This window comes from Cydia pomonella, chromosome 1 (genome assembly GCF_033807575.1).
Source record: "Cydia pomonella isolate Wapato2018A chromosome 1, ilCydPomo1, whole genome shotgun sequence".
Taxonomy (NCBI): Eukaryota; Metazoa; Arthropoda; class Insecta; order Lepidoptera; family Tortricidae; genus Cydia; species Cydia pomonella.
In genome coordinates, this window is record NC_084703.1 from 4370942 (window position 1) to 4385225 (window position 14284).

Here is a 14284-nt window from a genome sequence, read left to right on the forward strand (position 1 = left end):
AAAAAAACCTGTGTGGCATTTATAGAGACGTGTGGTAACGAAATTCAAAAAGTTATGTCGGATATTAACTCCGTCGCCTTGACAGACTATCTACAGGCAGACGAAAGCGTTATAAGAGAAATCCAAACTTTAACGAAGGAAATGATTAACGTTATAAAGTATTCATCAGATACTATTAAAACAAGAAACCTTTTGAGTGAAGCAAGTGAAATAAAGACAGAAGAGACATCAGTAGATGCAAAGCACCTTAAGGACACTCAAAAAGCTGTGTTTGAGTTAAGAAGTCCTGTTAACTCCTTACTTTGCATAGCTGAGAGTGCAGAAAGTGGAAAAATGATAGATGTTACGAAAATCAAAAACAGTGAAGTAATACTCAATGACATGTCTGCCTCGATACAAGACTTACAAGTAGCTTTAGAGCAGATAGAGTCACTATCAGTTAAAGAATCGACGACCTCATTAAACAAGTACAATACGGAAATAATAGAAACAGTTATGGATTCCGTTCTAAAACTGAGGATGTCATTTGAACAGTTGTCGACGGAAACAAGAAGTGAAGACGATAAGTTAGTTTTGAAACAGGCTTTAACTTCAATAAAGCAGAATTTAAGTGAGATTTCAACACACATTGATAAAATAGAGAGTAATGTTGGAAGATTCGATATCCTCCAAAGCGACAATAAACTGGAAGTCTTACAAAAAATGGCTCAAATACTTATAGCGTTAGAAAATAACTTACCTCGTCTTGAATCTTTACCCGATATTAAGCTACATTTGGACTTATTCCATAAAAACCTTACGAAAGTTTTGGAAAATGTAATTGAGAGTAATGAAGCTAAGAAATATTTCTCTTTGACAGAAATATGTGATGTTGTTAACAGAGTGAACGCAGCTATCAAAACTATAGATTCGGATAGCATATTGTCTTTGGCGAGTCTCAATAATACGATGAGGATAGTCCAAGATCACTTTATTAATAATATATTTGATTCTGAGCTGAATTGTGCTATATTGAGCAACATCAATGATGTATTGGTAGATATACAAGAAACTATTAATCAAGCTGATGAAGTCAGCTTACACATTGACTCTGAACACATTATTACACAAGATATTTCATGGTACGAAACTGGTAAAGCCGTCGTTGCACTAGAGCGTATAGAACACACCATAGCAGCTATAAATAAAGTTAAATCTCTTGAATGTGCAAAAGAACTAAAAGACGCCATGACACCAGTTCTAGAAAATGTATGTCCAGTATTAGAAGAGCTTAAGCGAAGTGTAGCATCCATAGCTTCAGGACGAGTTGAACAGGATGAGAATATTTTTGAGATGGCTGATGTGCAGTCAGTAGCGCAGACTTTAGCCACGCCTCTATGTGAATTAAATGAAAATATTGTGGTTATAAATCAAACTATACTAGAACATATTGAGAGCTTGAAAGAAAACAGTGAAGTCTTTGTAACAGTAGCAGAACCACTACATGAATTGCAAACAACACTTGAGACATTACAGCAAGTTGTTATATCACAATACGGAGAGGATGTGACGCCGTATGAAGTTAGTGTGAATATGGCAAATGCTGTACAAAATCTTCACAGCTGTATTGTAATGATCCGTGAACAAGGTGGCATAGAAACCGCTGACGAAATGTCGACTCTAGAAGACATATCAGGCATAAAAACAACTGCTGATACTTTACCTTCAGATCGGTTAGTATTACCTGCAGCTACCGAGATAACCGCTGAGCAGGCAGTAAGTTCTTTACACCAAGACATTGTACCATCTGCTACAGCTCAAGCATTACAGTCTTTAAATGATCATATCACAGTTTTACAGAATCCTGATGTTATTGATGCTTTAGACACATTATCTGAAGTTAGCGATTACTCAAGCTTAAAATCTGTTGCGCTAGGCTTAGGAGAGCTTCATTCTGGCATACAAGAGATATTGCATCCCTTTATTTTGGAGACTTCAGATGAAATGGCTCATTTGAATACGTCGAAGTTAATGGCCATTGCAGAACCTATGCAAGACTTACAGCAATGTTTGTCTGTACTAGATGTTACTAATATACCAATATACGAACACATTCTTGAAATGGCGTCGGACAAAATACATTCCGTTTTTCAAAGTATCGCAGAATTCAAAGAAAATCTCGACAAATGTATTCATGCTGTATTTCCTGCGATGGAGACTGCCGATAAAACGATTGAAATATCAAACAAGGTAGAAAGTTTACGCACTGTGTGTGAACATCTGAAGGATATAATTGAAAACGCCAAGGCAATATCAACGGAAGCACCAGTTAAACAAGAGGTTATTGCTCTTGAAGAGACAGTAAACAACTTACTAGATGCGACAGACGTGTCTAAGGGAATAAAGATAGAACAAGTCAAATCGGTTACTCAAGAACTATATGAAAATGTTATCAACGTACAAGAGGAACTTATTCAGTTTACACCTCAGGCGCCAGAAAAATTAGCCAGAGAAGCAAACCTGATACAAGTTATAGATAAAGTTGAACGAAACATAGCTGTTTTAGAAGAATATGATTTTGTTGATTTATCACGAACTTCCGATATGTCGTGCACTTCGCCCCAGATTGCTCTTGAGATAGAAACAGATGCACTGATACAAATGGATGATGTAGTGCAATGTGCTGTCGGTATTATTCAGGATTCAAGTAATGAAACACCCGAAGCCGACTTGATGATGGTAGAAGACTTCTTCAAAAACTGTAAAAATGAGTTTGTTCTGCTTCGGTGTTTGTTGACTAAAAAGCTGAGCCATAAGAGGATCATACGGCTATTACAAGAATTTAATGCTTTGAAACAAACTATCAACGATTTTAAAATAAAACAAAAAGAACTACACCTAGCTGAAGATATTAGTAATTCTCTTAATACATTTTTTGGCTATTGCAATGAATGCCTGAGCAGCGTTCAAGACTCACTCATTAAGATAGTTGATTCGCAATCTGATTTACTTTTCAAGGCGCCTATTACTAAGCTTGATGCTACAAAAGAGGTGCTCAGAGAAATTCTTGAAAGCAGTAAATTTACACCTTTAGAAGATGTGGCCCAACGTTTTGTCAATATCATAGAGATTGCAAAGCCTTGTCTGCAGAGAGTCGAAACTGTCATCCATGAAGAAATTAAATATAATGCAATAGTTGTTGAAGATAAGGCTTTACTGGCGGCGATGGACGATGCAGAAACATTTATAGAAGAACAAATACTAACCAAGTCTGAGCTCACAGTAGAATCTAGAGAAATATTACAAAAAGTTTTAGACTGCATTCAGAAACACCACGATTATAAGGATGCCACAGGCACGGGTAAAGCGCTTATACTCCTTAAGTGTCTCGCTGAGTGTTCTGATATTTTGCAACAAAGTATGTCGGAATCCAAACTAGAAATAAAAGAACACAAATTTGAAGATTCTGCTTTAAAAAATGTGCTAGCAGAAATGTTGGCCCCTCTTCAAGCATTGCATCATCATCTGCTGAATATACAAGAGCAGGTATCAACTGGTATGGAAGATGAAGTTATGTCAGTTGATCTCACCTCAACAGAATCATTTGCACAAGCTATGGGTGAAATACAACAAGATATAAAACAGTTAGAACAGCACGTTTCAGAGGGCACTGTAGTTGATAGCGCGGAAAAGACAATGATACTGGAACTGGATAAAGAAATTCATACAATACAAGATAGTATAAAGTCCATTGAAAATGTTACAAGTGAAGACAAGGAAAAGGTTTCCAAGCCGATGGCGGAAATAGAAAAATCTTTGAAAACATTGCTAGAGACGGAGAGTAAGGCAGCGGCCAAGGGTACGTATACTACGTATTGCTCTATGAATATCATTGTTTTATCCCTTATACAAACCTCTTTAACTATCTTCTAACTTATTCTTTGTAGCTCGTGATGACTTTCTTCTACCTTAATTATAATAAAAATGTTGGACACATAAATATTATATTTAAGTTTTATGCTATGATATTAAATGCGTCTAAACTTTTTAACCAATAGTCGGCGAATAGTATATATAGATCTTAATTATATGAAGATAAGGCTATCAGTTTAACGGTAGGTCATAATAGCTTCATATATAAGGGTCAATTCATAACTATCAACTAGCAATTCATACGTTGCGCTTACTATAGTGTCCATGGCATTGCCTAGGCTAAAGGTTGGCCCACGCACTATTTCCTCTGCGTATTACCACAAACCGTCAGATGGCGCAGTGGCACCTATGATGACTGCATCTTTAAATTCGGTGTATAGTCTTAGGGCATTTAACCAACCGGAGTCGCATCTAAGAGCTTACCCCTCTGTCGAAAACCTCGGCGAATGGTGGCAATGGTCATACTTATGTCATATTTATTGTATGGACTGACGTTTATCTGACATTTATACATTGGTTAAATGCTCTAAGTGCCATGTCATTTTCAGAAGCCCTGACTGTTGTTTCTAAAACCGTTCCGTTTCACGTAACTATATTCGAAAGTTATTGTAAAAATCGCAGAGGTCTCTCTTTAGTATTGTTTTAGCCTTTTAGAGACAAAATACACGAAAGTGACATGATCACATCTTCTCTATTAATAGGAGTAACAACATACACATACATGTTTAAAACTTGATGAAACAATTGTGATATGTTTTTATTTAATTTTTTACAAAACATTTCATTAACAACATAATAACTGTGATGTAAAAAAGGCGATCAACAATTTTCCGATTTTTTCAAATTTTACTGTGGCATTTTTTACGGTGTTTTAGTCTCACGAATATCCCATCAAATAGCATTATAATAACATACAGTAAATAAAATAACGATCAGCAAATTATATTCGAAAAAAGTAGTATCCCTCAATAATCAAAATTATTAATTTGACAAACATCATTATTAATTTCAGTCCATAATATTAAGTTTTTATGTACATTTTGGTAAATTACTTACGTTGGCCATGTCTTTCTTCATATTTGTGATATACCTAATATATGTTGGTGAGAAGCTATACTATATCCCCATCAAGGACTTTATACCCAAACAGGACTGATAACTGACAGCGAAAAAACGAGCCGAGCGAGGTAGGTAGTACGGAGGCCGGCTGTCCTTTTTTAATAGGGTGACTATAAGATTTGGCTGTGTGAGACAAATTCGAATTTGCTAAAAATTAAACGCAGATTACTCATATTAAAAAACTAAAGGCGGTTTTCCCACTTGGATAGGTGACTTAAGGTAGTAAAAAAAATATCTTGAGTTTCTCCGTGCTTCGGAAGGCACGTTAAGACCGTTAAAGTACCGTAGAAGTTAGATTAGATGTCTGTTTTTTGATAAAATTATGGGGATAAAGGAGGGTTACAAAATAATACGAATGTAGTACAAGGTATTTATTTATTTTTTACATTACATTAATTACTACTTTGGCTCCGTAATAAAATAATTTGTCGAAAATTCCGAGTTGGTTTTGCTCTTCGGCGGGTCCACCTTAAACATGACTAAATAAAATGGTTTTAGTAAGTTTTTGTCGAAGTCCAATTTTACTGCCGAAATTTCGTAACGAATTTAATTTTGTTTGATGAAATATTTTTAAATTCAAATATGAGTTAGCCAAAGCTTTCACCAATTGTAATTCATGTGGCTCTTCATCATGTGCAGATTGTACAGGGTGGGCCGGAGAAAACAAATGCTTCAATTTGGTAACAAACAGTTGCTTTAACATTATTAAAATCACGTTTTTGCTAGTGTGTCGGAATGACTTCTTAGCCATTTCCGACATAAATAATTGTTCGCTGCTCTTTATCACCTCAAAGGCAAATCTGGAAACGTACTTTAAGGCTCCTCTGTCAACAAATGCAGTAAAAGATGAAAAGTTGGTAATATCCACAAAATATGAGTGATCAAAATTGTCCTTAGTAATAATCAGTGCGTCGCGACAATGCTGACAAGTAATTTTATTTAACATTTTGTTTACAAAATGACCAGCAATGTAATAAAGGATATTTTTTTTGTAATCAGATATATTGATCGACTGCATATAATTAAACAAACCTTCTACTTCATTCTCGTCTTGTGAGTCACCATCCTCTTGATTTTTCTCAATAATTCTTTTCTTGCTACGAAACTCTAAAATTGGCGAAAGTTCAAAATCATCGTCCGTGCAATTTGCGTTTATGCTAGGTGTGACACTGTTTCGATACAGAAGTTTGCGCATTGCATACCTAAATTGCAAGGCATTAGGGTTGTCATTTCCACCACCCTGCAATCGAATACAGGAAAAGAACATTTCCACATGGTCTTGAGAGAATTTATATGGAAGAAAATAATCTAACTTATGATCTATACCATCCAAAAGATCTTTTGCTAAATTTGGGCAGCTATATGTGTCAACAATCAAGCCAAAAGCTGCCATCTTGCGGCGATTTAATAAAATATTTTGATTATCAATAGCGAGTGTTTTTAAATATTCTCTTGTGTCAGAAAAAGTTTTGGCCCAAAACATTTCATTACTAAGTCGCAACGGGGACTTAAAACCAGTGCCTATGGGTGATTTTGCATTTAGTAAATCAAAAATTCTGTCAATCATTCTGATATATTCAGTACTTGCTTCGCTGCCCTGAAAATTTTCATTGCCACTAGTTCTTAAGAAGTCGATGGCATCAGCGACTGAACTACTTAATGACTGCGCTGCAAGTTTAACATTCATTTTTTTTCCCATGAAATTAAGATGATTAGCATTTAACTTATTGGCGAGTTTTAAACCTTCTTCCTCTTGTAATTTGTGCAATTCTTTCAAAAAGTTAAAATCAATATCACCGTGAGGAGAACTTAACTTTGTCTCTGCAAAAATATTTCTACAAAGTTTTACCATATGAGCCGGATCAAAAATACAGTGTATCCTGCTATCTTGTTTAGGGTGCTTGAAACTAGTAGTCATATCTGTATCACTGAAATTACAGCCCAACTGTTCATATGTTTTAACATTAACATTTGTTCCATCAGATGTTAGGCTTCGAACTGTTATACCTATATCATGCAACATACATATAGCTGTAATTATTAATTGGGACTGTATGGCAGCTGAGATTTTCGAAATAAAGAAATATGCAATGGGGCATTTGAATTTTCGTTTATATGAGACTATTTGTAAAACCAAAACCTCAGTAGCTAACTGGTCTGATTCGTCAGTGATAATGCCTGCCAAATCGACATATCCCCATTTTTTGTCTTTATACTTTTCGTAGACCTCTTCAGACTTTATTGACATTGCATCATATATTAGGGCTACATTTTGAAGATCATATTCTTCAATCGATAATTTTAAACACTCAAAAACTTCCGATATGAAGCCAACGTTGCATTCATGAGTAGCAAGCATTTTTCGCAACGTTGTAGGATGTGGTAAACTAATATGATTTCTAATAAATAAGTACGCTTTTGACGAATAAAAGTATAAAGACAAAGCAAATTTTTTAATTTCATCGGAATATCTTTGACCTTTGTTGCTTTTATCTGTGTTCAATAGAGTGTGGATGTTACTAAAATTATTTTTTATATTTTGTTCCACCTCATCAAAATTTTTACACTTTTTCTTGAGTAACAATAAAAGCGATTGTAAGTTTTTCAATTTTGCGTCACGCCTATTTAGCTTTTGTGATAATACTTTTACCCTTTTCTTTAAAACATCTTCTACAGGGCTAATACATTTGACAGGTACTGTTTGAACACCGACATCATTTACGTTTGGACAGAGCTTCTTCCTTGGAGGTTCTTCTATATTGCTTGAACTTGTCCCAGCAATAACAGGTGTTTCTAAAGAGGCGGAAGGATGTAGGGTTTTCTCTTCAGATGTGACTGATTGTGGCTGTTGTAGCAATATATTACTGAGAACTACAATTTTTTTATCTTTGGCCTGTAAAAAAAAAATGAAAGTATTAAGCATACTTGCTCAGTCGTAACAAATAATAATATAAACGTGGTAGCCCTAGAAATCCCAGTACTATCAGTCCGCCCCGGCTTTGCCCGAGGTAAGACCAGTTGCAAAAGGCATTCACAGTTTCCTATGCTAACTGTACGAGAAACTATGACTACAGTTTTGAACCCTGACTATACATACATAGCCTTTGTTGGTGAAAAGGTAGCTTGCTAATGGTGAGTCTTTAAAATGCATACAAACAAATAAATATTTCCTTTTCATTACATTATTGTAGATAATACAAATAATGAAATTCATTCCTTAAAAAATATGTATGTGCATATAAACAAATATAAAAAAATCAGTAACTACTGAATGTTTATAATAATAAAATAATCTTACAACAGGAAAAATCGTTGGTATAGCGTCTGCTTTTAATAATTGACGGGAATTAGCAGTATCAAAGCAGGAAGGTTCGAAGTGACGACTGCATACGACGGAATTTTTTGTAATTTTTTGCTTCACATGTATACTGCTGAGCCATTTATGTCGCATTTCTTCATTTTTTGGGAAACTGTAATAATAGTATGTAACAGTTAGGACCCTAATCCATCACACATATTTTGACTCATTATTACAAGAATTCATGGGCATCCTACTTGTTTGATTTACGAAAAAGTTTATTATTAGCTTACCTGTGGAACGATATGTTGCAACCACCATACGATTCACTTGGACAAGTATAAACGCAACACTTTTTCACCATTTTACTCCTTGGAACTGTTTTGATATAACAAATGCTGTAAAAAACTTTAAATGCTAAAAAGATGCTAAATCACTCTGACATCTATGACATGACATGCTTTTCAGAGTTACCATAAAAAATAAAAAAAGCGAAATAAAAATTTATGTTTTCTTTTTGATTTAAGAATATATGCAAAGAAATTAATGCGATTGTTATTTGTTGACTTACAATTGTTAAAATAACATAAAAATATAAGGGTTTCAATGGAATTTTTGAGTAGCCAAAATTGTTGAACATAATATTTTTTTATGCTGGCAAGATGTAAGAACAAGACACACGGCCTCGGATATTTCTATCCCTCTCGGCACGGGTTTGCCTCTGTGTAAGGTGCGTCCAATTTAATAGCTTATTGCGTTGAAATAGTGTTCATTTTCGTATAATATAATTTTGATAGTTATCAGTCCTGTTTGGGTATAAAGTCCTTGATCCCCATAAAGTGTCATCCACCGAGGAAATAGTGCGGGGGTCTCCATACAACGACCCGATAGATTGCCCAGTCGAACATTTTTTTACATTGAAATAACTTGTCCTAATTACCAAAATTGGCTTACTTTGTAGATATAAATTCCAACATTGATTCATTGGAATGCGCCTTAGATCGATTTTTGACCATTAATAAAGATCTTACCGACGCATTGGCATCAATAACCGGGCTTGACTTCAAAGAACTAGTTGATATTGCACAAAAAATTAAATGCATTGAATCAAAAGATGACAATAAATTGGTTGAAAATAAAACAGAGATCGTATCTAAATTGATAACAATGCTTACAAAATTTGATTGGCTCAATGAAAGTTTTAAAAATAACGATTATAAATTGAAAGATGCATTTTTGACGATATACCAATTGTTGAAATACTTACAAGTAGATATTGAAAAATACGAAGCCATTAAAAAAGGTAAAATTATTAGTGCGTTTGCTTTGCAAAAAGAGATCGGCTTCTACACTTATGCTAATAGCTTTTTTGGACTGCTTTGACAGCGTTAAAAACGGAATACAATATTTTGGCTTTGTATATTTGGCATTTTTTCGCGTTTTTAACGAGCACTGTACTGAAAATATGATAGCAGTACATATCATTTTCGACGGAGCGGTTACAAACGTAAATTCAAAACCCTGATTTTAGAAACCACCATTTAAATTTAATAAATCAATAAAAAAAATATTTTACAGATGAGACTCCTGACTTGGTGCAAAGTGTCGACAAGTGTATCGAACTCATTGAAATTGTTGAAGAAATATCAACCATCATGAAAATTGATAATGTTACTGAATCTGCAAAACTTGCTCAAGAATTACGTGAAAGTGTAATCAGTAGTCAAGTTGAACAACTGGATGCCACAAAGGAGCTTGGTGAAGAAAATAGAGAAATAAGTATGCAACAAGCTAGTGTAGCTACGAAATTAAAAGATGCACTCACATCGATTCAAGTGCAAGTTATAGAGAGTACAAAAGAGTTAGAGCCTGAGCTTAAAAATCAGGTTGTACTGCGAATCGAGCAAGCTGCTGAACAGTTACAAGATTTAATCACACTGGCAGAAGTTAAGGCCGAGGAACCAAAACCAATCGAAGTTCCTGCTGATTCAAATAAAACTGATACGGAAATAAGAGAAGGTAAACTTTCAGTCCAACAAATTGAAACAAAAGTTACTGAAGATGTAAAACTTGAAACGGCTATGATTTCTGAAGTGAAACAATTAGATGAAGCTGAAGAAGTTGACAAAACGATTATGGGACAAGTTAACATTGAAAAAGCTCAAGTTGAAGATACAAAGGAAGTATTGGAAAAGACCCAAGTGGCAGATGAAATAGAGGTATCTGAAAAATTGGTCACTGCAGAAGAAATTAATTCAGCGCCAGTGATTGGTGAGACGTTCGAAATTATAACGACAGAACAACTTTCAACAATTGAAACTTGTGTTTCAATTATTATTGAGGGTAAAACTGACCAACTTGTTACAGAGGCTGAGAAAGCTAAATTTGTTGAGGAAGAAAAGGAAGCAGCGGCCATAAATGAAAACAAATCGGTGATATCTGCAGTTGGTAAGTTACGAATTATTAATAATGATATTAATTTCAGCGCGTGTTTTTTTTTAAGTTAAAACGAATTACAATAAACATATTTGTTATTGATTGTTCAGCGAGATATCACTTAAATTTTTGGTATGATTTATAAACACTTTTTCTTATTTGTTGATAATGGGATTGTGAAATCGATGGTCCGCATATGGAACTGTCTTTTGAAATTAGCTTTAATAACTGCATGAAAATGGGGGAAAAACTACAGAAAGTTACCATTACAGACCTTGTGCAACGCATCGATGAATATCTCACTCAAGATTTAGAAAAAACCGATTTAGCCGGTGACATTAATGAAAAAACTAAAATCGTTAAAATAGCGAATGAATTGCGTGAAACTTTAAGTATTGCTGAAACCAGTGAACAAGTGGAACTAATGAAAGAACTACATGATTTAGTTATAAAACAAACTGAACATGTATCGGGGTTAATAACTGACGTCAGTGAGCAATCATCAAATGCTACAATCCGTTTATGTAATACTTTAGCTAATGCAATAAATGTATGTCAAAAAGATAATGAAAGACTAGAAGAAATAACCAAGCTAACTAGGGAAATAAGTAAAAAAATTGAGACGGAATCAGGAGAAAATATTCCTGAAAAAGTATCTAAAGATACGATCCAAGAAGAAGAAGTATGGAAGGAATCAGACATAGAGAAAATTGACCAAAGTATTATTGAAGAAAGCCAACAAATGGTCAGTGATGAACATATAACTGACGTTACTGTAGCTAATCTGGAAAACAAAATCAAAGAATCTAAGGAAGAGATAAAACTAGAAGAAAATGAAATTGCTGAATCTAATGCAGCTGAAATAAGTTTGATGGAGCCACCCATTGAAACACATGACGTTGTATCGCCAGAATTTGCATCAGAACAATTGACTGCAACTGTTGATTTGGAAATAAATAAACTTGATCGCGCTGGTGCTAGTGAAAAAGTTATCACTGTTGTAGATGACAAGGAACACATCCAGTCAGACGAATCTGCTGAAATAAGCACTTCCTTTATTGAAATAGAGGAAATTACGCCTGAAATAATTGAGGAAAAAGGACATGTTTTGGCAGAATTACTGAAAGTAGAAACTTTGATGGACAATCAAAAAGAACAGAAAGAAATAACTTCAGTCGAAGTCAAGCAAATCGAAGACGGCATGCAAGAACTCGGTACTATTTCCACAGTTGAGCCTATTCCAGAAATGCAAGAAGCCATTTCAGCTCCTGTCAATGTGGAAAACGAGAAAGTGATAGCTTCTAAAGCTACAGTAATTTCAGAAGTTGCTCCTGATGAAGTACACGATATGAACACTAGAGAAGATAAAAAGCCCCAAACTATTAAGCCTCTAGAATTAACTGAAACGGGTCTTGAGAAACCTGATATGATAGAAGCCTGCGAAGTTGATACAAGCATTTTGCCAGAACTCAAAGTTGCAGAAGCGACGGAAGAAACCATACAAGATCTGGAACTAGCTACTGTTGCAGATAGTCAAGCGCTTGCAACGTCCATAGGTAATATTTACGTGAATCTAAATGTATCGTGACTAATTTTACTTTTTACAATGTACTTACACTTAAGTTAAACATATAAATATTATTTATTTCTCAAACATGCTCGGAAATGCCCATATTTCGTTAGCAAATCAAACAAGAAAGTTCCCAATGTCTTTTTAGGGTTCCGTAGCCAAATGGCAAAAAACGGAACCTTTATAGATTCGTCATGTCCGTCTGTCTGTCCGATTATGTCACAGCCACTTTTTTATAATATTGTTTTAAGAAACCTATGAAAACAAATTAATATATTTACCGCCCTTAACGTTCCTCTTATATAACGTTTGCTACATGTGTTAAATAATTAAACGATGCATTTTTATTATCTTCCCTCACATGTTTGAAAAAGGCCTATACTTATATAGTACATTACTATAGAGGCCGGGAAACGTAGGGTTGCAGGCCAAGTAGATAGTCGGCTGAGCGTAGCGAAGCCGGATAGAGATACGCGGCCGGCAATCCCGTTTCTCGCTGCGATATGTAGAGTGCTTTTCTCAAACTTGCAATTAAAACAAAAAAATTTAGTCAATTTGTTTTTTGGCGACCTCCTCGGCTCGCCACTCTACCAGCGGTAAGTCCGCGCTTCAGCGCGATGCGCCACCGCCGTTGCTTAGCAACGAATATGCACAACAAATCACCGTGCTAAGCTAACTGAAGCTAGCTCACGGTTGGATGCCAAGACGTTGTGTCACAGTTTGATGTTAAAAAACAAAAGAAGGTTGCTTTACAGTCCTAGGTGTGTAAGGCAGTATGAAATTCCTTTACATATCATCTTCACTGATCGCACCTGATATGTAGTATTTCCGGACCTAATTTGACGTAAGTAAGTCATGTCAACATTTCATAGCAAGTTTGAGAAAAATACATTTATTTATTTAGATGTATGTAACAGGTATGTAATAACTATCTCAAAACATTTTCCTACTATCACCTAGCGGTATACTTACTATTCTTATTCCATTAACGACTTTCAGAAACACTAGTAACACACTTAGATGAATTCATAACCGAAAGTTGTAAGACTGTCGATGTCTTCGTTATGAATAAAGAATTGGAAGAATCTTTATCACTGGCAAGATCATTGGAACATGATCTCAAAGATAACAATAATAAGGAAGTAGTTAAAGAAATAGATGAACAACAGATCAAGTTATCCATTGAACTAAAAGAGGCGTTAACCCGAATAGAAATTGCTGCACTCGAGAATATTGGAGATGTAGTAAATAGAGAGGAATTAATTCAAAAAGTAGCAGAAGTTACTGACGTTTTAAGATCTGATTTGGACGGTATCATTAAAATTTCACAAGTAGCTAAACAGGATGCTAAGACAAATGAAAATAATCAAGCGGTGCCTCATACTGAAGAAGAAAGTCAAATATATAAAAAAGAATTTGTGTCTGAGAGTGCATCTGCAAGAGAAACCGTTACAAGAACAGATCATTCAGTTGATAATGCATTAGAACTGACAGTTGACACTGGTGAGCCCGTAGTAGACGTTTGTGAAAGCAAAACCAAACCTGAAGAATTGCTTGAAAAGCCAAACGATTCTCAAAGTGAAATTATTCCAGAAAAGTTGGCAGTTATTCATTCAGCTGAATGGCAAAGGGAAATGGCAAAAGATTCCGAACTCAAGGAAGTAGTTATAGCTAATATCGGTAAATCATGTTCTTTATTTAAACATCGCGCTTTTAGAAATAGTTTTGATATACGCATAAGATGTTTAAATCATTCATATAAATTTATCTCTCTCTTAACAATATAGCACCCAATCTATATCTAAATTACAATTCGACAAAAGCCATACTAGAGAGAAATTAGTGCAAAAAATGTACCATCATACACTAATAAATTACTAACCATCTATAATTATTTGACAAGATTATGAGTCGAGCACTGCAGTGTCCTTTAACTTTAAACATGTGTG

The 14284-nt window shown here is 34.9% G+C and overlaps 1 protein-coding gene across 1 annotated transcript in view; it reads left to right on the forward strand.

Annotated features, from left to right (window-relative positions):
• Nucleotides 1-14284, forward strand: part of LOC133526490 (titin homolog) — a 133290-nt gene that overhangs the window by 51662 nt on the left and 67344 nt on the right. The window contains 5 exon segments of the mRNA XM_061863146.1: nt 1-3838; nt 9908-10600; nt 10697-10777; nt 11038-12321; nt 13335-14015. Coding sequence (XP_061719130.1) covers nt 1-3838; nt 9908-10600; nt 10697-10777; nt 11038-12321; nt 13335-14015 — 6577 coding nt within the window.